Genomic DNA, 8,737 nt, shown 5'->3' on the forward strand with positions numbered 1-8,737 from the left:
AATGGCTATAAAACATGATTTTTAAAATGAACACACTAGAGTTTATAAACCCAAATGAGCATTTTCTTATGTGCAGTCTTTTTGATAGGGTGTGTACTTATTTAAATGGTTCTGCCATTCATTAAAGCATCTCTGCAGTGTCTCTTAGAGAGCAACCATTAGCCTAGGGTGGCCTCTGTTAAATATTCTTAATTTAACTATTTTCCATTAGAACACAAGCAATGTAGGGGCACCTAGGTGGCTCATTAGTTAAGCATCTGACTCTTGATTTTGGCTCAGGTCATGAACTCAGGGTCCTGGGACGGAACCCCACATTGGGCTCCATGCTCAGCAGAGAGTATGCTTGAGATTCTCTCTCTCCCCGCCGTCCCTCCCCCACTTCCCCTGCTCTCGTGCTCTCTCTCTCTAAAATAAATAAATCAGTCTTAAAAAAAATAAAAAAAGAACACAAGCAATGTAAAATCAGGGACTGTGTCTGTCTCATCTGCTTTGCTATCCCCACTGCCTAGAAGAGATAAAGAGGGCTTCAAAACTGATGTGTTGAATGAATGGTAAAATTCCCACTGATTGAAAGTCACTTGATTGCTTAAATAATTTAGTATCTTAAGAAAACTCTTCACCTCCTCTCTCTTTTTCCAGGGTGGTTGGAGGTTAATGAGTCAGGTTAAGAGTGATAGGAAGTGGGTCTGGGGAGGTAGGCAGGGGTCAGATAAAGTCTAGATGGTAAGGAGTTCACATTTTATTCTAAATGCGATTGGAAACCACTGCAAGGGAATTGCAAGGGAATAAAACGGTTTGTATCTTTAGAAAAGCCCTCTGAATACACAAGGGAAATAGATTTTGTGGGGGCAAAAGTAGAAGCAGGGAGATGGTGAAGAAGCTGCTACAGAAACCCGGAAGGGACAAGATGCAGTGTGAGCCAGAGAGGTCCTAATGTCAGTGGTGACAAGTGCATCATTTCTGAATGCACGCCGGTGGTAGAACAGACAGGGTTGTAGGAATCCAGTCAGCAGGAACTAAGCAGCAGTGTCTTTCACATGTCTTATGGAGACAAATAAATCCCTACCATCCATTCAGTCTGCAGATTTCTCAGTGTAAGATGAAAATTCCAGAGAATGGGCATATGATTATCTTAGCTTAGATGCCTTGGGGAGGTGGGGTTACTTTGACTGGGCATTCCACGAAAACTCCTATCCAGTGAGGAAAAGATCGGTGCCCCAAGAATTACAGGGGTGCTGTTATCTGGAGAAGAAAGAACAGTTGTTGGATTGGCTAAACTACAATATCCCCTAAACGTTGTGCTAACTTTATAATCACATCAATGATTCTTTGCTGAACAAGTCACAGCATATTATTGACCACGTTAATACTAGTTAATAAAGAAAGCATTAGTGCAAGACACAAGGAAAACAGCAGTGTAAAACAATTATGATATTGATCCCTACTGTTTTCTCCCACACTGATGCTGCCTCCAAAATCAAGGTCAAATTGGCAAGATTTTGCTAATTTTTAAAATTTTGAGTGACTTCCGTTGCATTAAAAAAAAAATTCTACTAGGCTTTCCAGAATTCAGATGAAAACTCCAGGTTCTGTAATAAAATCATGTTTTCTTTAGAGCATACCAGGAGTTGCTTTCTCCACCTCATTCTTTCTGTTCGCTACTCATGTGGCCAGAATAATATGTGCCACTTTGTATTATGTCAGCTAAAACAAACCAGACAACTGTAGGGTAGCAGAAACACCACTTAGTTGGGTGGCAGAAAGCTGGAAACGGTCTCTTAGAAGCTCTTTCCTGCAGGCAAATCACTGACCCTCTAAGTGAAGTTTCCTCATCTGTGAAATGTTATCAAATGTGTACAACTAACAGGTAGCAGGTGGAATTGACATAGAATATGAAGGCATTTAGAAACTTGCAAAGAACTATACAAATGTGAATTACAATTAATGCAGACTATTTTGAAATCAGGAATCCTGATCTCTTTGTATTTCCTATCAAGTTCTCTATCTTGTCCTCCCTTGTTTATACATATGACCTGGAATATCTTCTGTGCCCTATTTTCCTAGCTGCCCTCAATCTAAAATTAAAACCAAAACCAGCTTCCAAGAACCTGAATCTGTTCTTCCTCTGTGTAGGATGCTTCCTCTGATCCTCAGCCACCTGTGCTACCTCGCTCAGAATACATGTCACACTGTACTATGTCAAGGATTTAATGCTGTTATTAACTCTATTTCCTTGTGCATCAATTCTTCCATTTCATGATTTTGTCTTCCTCTCATGTGAGTCGTCTCATCGATTTGGTGTTCTGTGTGTGTGTGTGTGTGTGTGAGTGCGTGCACCCTACCCTTCACATTTGAGATACACTGTTACCTCTCATGATTGTTAGTATCTGCTACCGCAGGCTGACTACACAGATTATGAATAAGGGCCAGGTGTGTTGCTGGACAGGCTATGTCAGCAGTTAGTTCTCCAAATGGTAATGTTTCAATTAACATATTTTTTCCCTTTCTTTACCATGTAAAAGGGAGGAAAGATGGCATTCTCACATATAAAAGATAACTATTAGTAAAATGATATAAAGTTTACTTGGTTAATGTAATAATTTTGTATAGCGACAGAGGGTAACTAGACCTCTCAAGGCGATCATTTCATAATGTATAAAGATATCGAATCACTGCGTTGTATACATGAAACCAATATACTATTGCATCTGAATTATAATTCAACTTAAAAAAGCAAAAATAATAAAGTGTGGTTATTCTTTGCATTCTTTTTAAGATTTTATTTATTTATTTGTCAGAGAGAAAGAGAGGTTGCTGCAGGCAGGAGGAGAGGGAGAATCAGGTTCCTCGTTGAGCAGGGAGCCCGATGCAGGACTTGATCCGGGACCCTGAGATCATGACCTGAGCCAAAGGCAGATGCTTAACCGACTGAGCCATCCAGACATCCCTCTTTGTATTCTTTATAGCAAAAGATAGGCCGTCTCATGGATCAGAAAGCTTTGTAAGAACAAGGGCTATCAGTGTTCTTTATGTCTTTTCATGGTTCAGTGCACACAAAAAGTTATCAAGTATTTCGGTTGAGTGAATGAATGAGTCACATAGGTGGTTGGGAGAAAAGGAAGATACGTATGGTACTTATCAAAAGTACAAAAGTGCTCACCAAAAACAATTTGATAAGTTTATGAGGTCAATAGGCACACAAAGCCACAACTCATATGTCCCCCTCTTTGCCTTGCCCTTTGGACCAGACCTTTCCTTCAGAGTCTCTGGTGTGCAACAGAGCTTACACAGGGGAATTTTGCTTCCCACTCCATCAGGACACAGATATCATCACCTTGCAATTGTATGCATCTTGGAGAGCAACAGGAGTATCAGCTTGCACAGCAAGGCTGTTGGAAGTGGTGTGACAACTTTTTAAAACACTTGAACCAAAAATAACCAATCATAGTCCAAAATAGACGACCATACTGTAGCTGGTCTTCAAGTTGTAATTGAAAGTCACAATCAATTCTCTTTGTGAACTCTTATCACTGTAGATAAAAGTGTGGAATTAGAGGTGAGTCAGTCATTGTTTTTCTGGTTTTTAAGGCACAGACAATATGCAGGATTATTTCAGAGCTTTTCTGGTTCCACTGGTTCATATTACATTCCTCAGTAAAGCATTTCACTGGGCCATGAAATCTTTTTAGCAATACAGTTCTTACTATCTTCAGAATTCTGTATTTGAAAACACAGGTTTTATTCCAGGAGTTCAGAAATTTAACCCATCCACAAAGGGGAAACAACCATAAAACTCTTGGGAGAATTAGAATTGGACATGGATTTGTGGTCTCCCCACCACCACCATTGTTTTTAGTCACAGTGAGGTTGTCTCATTGATCCTATAACCAACATCATTCCTTACGTACTTCACATACTTCCTGGGGTCTATTTTTAAATTAATGAAAGTGTCACATGCTAAATGCTCTCAAGCAAATTTCACACTATTGGCTTCATTTTTCCCCCGATAAACAACAAAGAATGATTGATTTAGCCATTGCTCACTGTCTTCGGTTGCCAGACATTCCCTGACTTTGCTCAGCAAATGTTTCCATGTAACACAAACTAGCATCCCTTTAGAAAATACTTGTAGGTATGATGGAGCCTTCTAAAATTGAAAAAAATATTTATCTGCCTCTGCCCAAATGCAATCCACTGAAATGCAATCTGGGGATTATAGAGGGTCAGATGGTGCCTTTACAATAACAACCACCCAGCAACTAGAGGAATAAAAGTGCAAGGTTCTGGAAAAGAGGCGAGGCAATGAGGACATGGTATTTGAATGTTTCATGTCAATGTTGGCATTAATTTTGGGGGAAAAATCCTTCTGCTGCCGTTTTAACTAAAACAATTTTGAGGCTTTTTAGATGTCATGGCATGTATAATTTCTATTAACATGATTTTCCCTTTTTTTCAAAATAAATGTTTCAAGAATGAAGAGAAACAATATTCTCAAGTTTCATGAAAAAATAAAACTAAGGTACTCACTAGCATTTTTTGATCTAAAGTAAGTTTATTTCTTTATTTATCCTAAGAGATTTTTCATCTTTCTGGGCATCAAAATATACTTTTAATGCTTGAACGCCTCTTGAGAGCTCCAATATATGGATATAATATGCTTGTTAATCAGTTACTTAAATTACAAGTTTAATGAGTGAAAAGTTAGTTTGGTAAACAGCACAACTCCCCATCTGCTACCAAGGCATCTGAATAGCCTGCCAAGGCCAAGTCAGGGCATGAGCCAGCAGAAAATTACAGCTACTATCACTGGCTGAGGCTTATATTACAGATCAGGATGACAAATACATGACACTTGTGTTGCCATTCCCCTATGTCATGTCCATGGCGGACATTGATAACCGACCACGACACGGTCTCAAAGCCCAGAGCAACCTTGGAGACCTTCACAGAGCCCCACGCCAGGCAGCCACTATCAATCAGTTTGGTGTCTGAGATGAAATCTCTATTCAGCCCCCAATTAAAACCATGTATTGAGCAAGATAACTGAATAAAGCGTCCCTCATTTGTATCCCTGCAGCAACAGCAATATTTTGTCATCCATCCATGAATGAAAGTGCCTTTATAGAAACTTTGGGATCAAGGTAGGAGATTTTGAGGACGCCCAAACACACACACACACACACACACACACACACACACACACACACACACACCATCCAGTCCAGGATTAAGGAAAGCAGGTTCATGTCTGGCTGACTCTCAGACCATGGTCTTAGCTACAGACTCAGAAACAGCTTCATACTCCTGAGAACTTAGCCACAACCCTATTTGGCTACTGTTCTGCCACCAGCACCATCTGCCAAGGGACCTAGAAGAAGTAATGCTCACCTGTATGTCAAATAATTGGCATACAAACCTTGCTCCCAGCTGTAGACTCTGAAATAGACCGTGAATGGACACCTTCTCTTCGCAGCTGCAGTCTGGGAGCCCCTGGAGGTAAGCCTGCCAAACTTGCTGAGACTACGGATTCTGAAAGGGCCCTGAAACTGGGCTCCAGCCTGTCCCAGCCATAGTCCATGAGCAGGCCTGCTGGCACAGGAACCCAGCGGGACACACTCCTACCCATGTCTAGAGATCCTGAAAGAGCCCTACACTTGGCTCCAGGCTCCTCACAGCTACAGTCTGCCAGTAGTCAAAATGAATTATAAGAGGGGCACCTGGGTGTCTCAGCCGGTTAAGTGTCTGACTCTTGATCTCCGCTCAGGTCTTGATCTCAGGTTACCCAGTGTGGAGTCTACTTAAGAAAAAAAGAAGAATGAAAAGAGACAAAGAAGGTCAATATATAGTGATAAAGGTGTTGATTCATCAAAAGGATATAACAATTGTAAAATATGTATGTACCCAGCATTGGAGCATCTAAATATTTAAAGCAAATATTAAGAGAACTGAAGGAAGAAATAGACAGCAACACAATAATAGTAGGACTTGAATGTCCCACTTTCAATATTGGAAAGATCATCCAAATAGTAAATTAATAAGGGAACGGCAAACCTCAATAACACTATAGATCAAATGGACCTAACAGACATACATAGAACATTCAACAGCACCAGAATACACATTTTTCTCAAGCACCCATGGAACATTCTACAGGACAGATTATATGTTGGGTCACAAAGCAAGTCCTAACAAATTTGAGAAAATTAAAATCATATCAAATATCTTTTCTGAACGCAGTGGTATGAAATCAGAAATCAGTAACACAGGGGAAAGCTGAAAATTCACAAATACATGTAAATTACACAACACACTCCAGAACAACCAATAGGTCAAAGGAATGTTGTATCTTGAGACAAATGAAAATGAAAACATGGAGTTGAGTGCCTGCTGGCTCAATCAGAGGAGCCTGTGACTCCTGGTCTCAGAGTTATGATTCAAGCCCCACATTGCTTGTAGAGCTTAAGGAAGGAAGGAAGGAAGGAAGGGAGGGAGGGAAGGAAGGAAGGAAGGAAGGAAGGAAGGAAGGAAGGGGGACGGGGAGAGAGAGAGAGGGAGGGAAGCAGGGAAGGAGGGAGGGAGAAAAAACACAGTATATTAAAACTTATGGGATGCAGCAAAAGCAGTCCTAAGAGGGAAATTGATAACAATAAATGCCCACACTAAGAAAAGAGAAAGATCTCAAACAACCTAACTTTACACCTCATCGAATTAGAAAAAGAACACAGTAAGCCCAAAGTTAGCAGAAGGATGTAAATAATAAAGATTAGAGCAGAAGTAAATGAAATAAAGACTAGAAAGACAAAAGAAAAAAAATCAATGAAACAAAGAGTTGGTTTTTTGGAAAGGTAAACAATATTAACAAATCTTTAGTAAGACTGACCAAGAAAAAATAGAGGACTCAAATAAATGAAATTATAAATAAAAGAGGAAATATGACAATTGATACCACAGAAGTACAAAGGATCATGAGAGACTACTATGAATAATTATATACCAGAAAATTGGATAACCTATCAGAAATGGATACATCCCTACAAACAAACAACCTGCCAAGATCGAATCATGAAGAAATAGAAAATCTGAACTGATCAATAATGACTAGAGAGTTGAAGCAGTAATCAAAAACCTCCTAACAAAGAAAAGCCCAAGATTAGATGTTTTCACTGGTGAATTCCACAAAATATTTTAGGAGTAATAATCCTTTTCAAACTCTTTCCAAAAAAAAAAAAAAAAAAAAAATGAAGAGGAGGAACTCCCAAGCTTATTCTTTGAAGCCTGTATTACCCTGATAACAAAACCGAATAAGGTCACTATAAAAAAAACTATAGGCCACTAAATCACTATGTTGCATACCTGAAACTCATGTATCACTACATGTCAACTATACTCACATAAAAAAAAATTACAAAAGAAAACTATAGGCCAATATCCTTGATGAATAGAGACGCTAAAATTCTCAACAAAATTTTAGCAAACTGAATTTAACAGCACACTAAAAGGATTAAATGGGATTTACATGATTAAAGTGGGATTACCCCTAGGATGCAAGAATAGTTCAACATACACAAATCAATAAATGTGATACACCACATTAAAAGAAAGAAGGATAAAAAAAATCCTGTGATCTTCTCAATTGATGCAGAACATTTTACAAAATGATAAAAGCTCTCAACGAATTGCATATAGAGGGATCATGCCTCAACATAATCAAGGCCATATAACAAACCCACAGCTTACTAAATGGTGAAAAGCTCAAAGCTTTTTCCTCTAAAATCAGTAACAAGACAAGGGTGTCTACTCTCACCACTCCTATTTAACATGTATTGAAAGTCCTAGCCGGGAAAAAAAAAAAAATGTAAGAACAGAAAGTCCTAGCCAGAACAGTTAGGCAAAAATAAGAAATAAAAGACATTCAAATCGAAGAAGAAGTAAAATTACCTGTTTGCAGATGATCTGATCTTCTATATAGAAAATCATAAAGATTCCACCAAAAGTGTCACATGCTGCAAAATTAACATACAGAAATCAGTTGTGTTTCTATACAAAACAAGGAAATATCTGAAAAAAAAATAAAGAAAAAAATCTCATTTATAATAGCATCTAAAACAATAAAATTCTTAGGAATAAACTTAACCAAGGAGGTAAAAGATCTATTCACTGAAAGCTATAACACACTGACATAAATAAATGGAAAGATACCTCATGTTTGTGGATCAGAAGAATATTGTTAAAATGTTCATACTATCCAAAGCCTTTGATAGTTTTAATGCAATCCCTATCAAAATCCCAATGACATTTTTTGCAGATACAGAAAAGGACAATCCGAAAATTCATATGGAACCATGAAAGACCTTGAGTAGGCAAAGCAATCTTGAGAAAAAACAAGCTAGAGTTAACATACTTTCTGATTTCAAACAATACAGAACAGTAATCAAAACAATTTGTTACTGACATAAAAATAAACACAGAGTGGGGCGCCTGGGTGGCTCAGTCAGTTAAATGTCTGACTCTTGACTTTGGCTCAGGTCATGGTCTCATGATTGTGAGCTTGTGCCCCGCATCAGTCTCTGCACTCAGCGTGGAGTCTGCATGAGATTTCCTCTCTCTCTCCCTCTGCCTCTCTCCCCATTTGCACTCTCTCTCTAAATAATTAAATAAAAAATCTTGAAAAAAATAAATACAAAGACAAATCAATATGTTACCGGCATAAAAATAAACACATAAACCAATGGGGGGG

The 8,737-nt window shown here is 38.6% G+C and overlaps 1 protein-coding gene across 1 annotated transcript in view; it reads left to right on the plus strand.

Moving 5' to 3' along the window:
* The first annotated feature begins 6,932 nt into the window (after positions 1 to 6,932).
* FRMD4B (FERM domain containing 4B) overlaps positions 6,933 to 8,737 on the plus strand; it is a 119,873-nt gene continuing 118,068 nt past the window's right edge. Inside the window, exon 1 of the mRNA XM_081805825.1 lies at positions 6,933 to 6,953. Within this exon, the coding sequence (XP_081661951.1) occupies positions 6,933 to 6,953 (21 nt within the window). The remainder of the gene's footprint in view (positions 6,954 to 8,737) is intronic.

Source organism: Leptonychotes weddellii, chromosome 1, assembly GCF_054177405.1.
Source record: "Leptonychotes weddellii isolate Sample4059 chromosome 1, ASM5417740v2, whole genome shotgun sequence".
In the NCBI taxonomy this organism is placed as follows: Eukaryota; Metazoa; Chordata; class Mammalia; order Carnivora; family Phocidae; genus Leptonychotes; species Leptonychotes weddellii.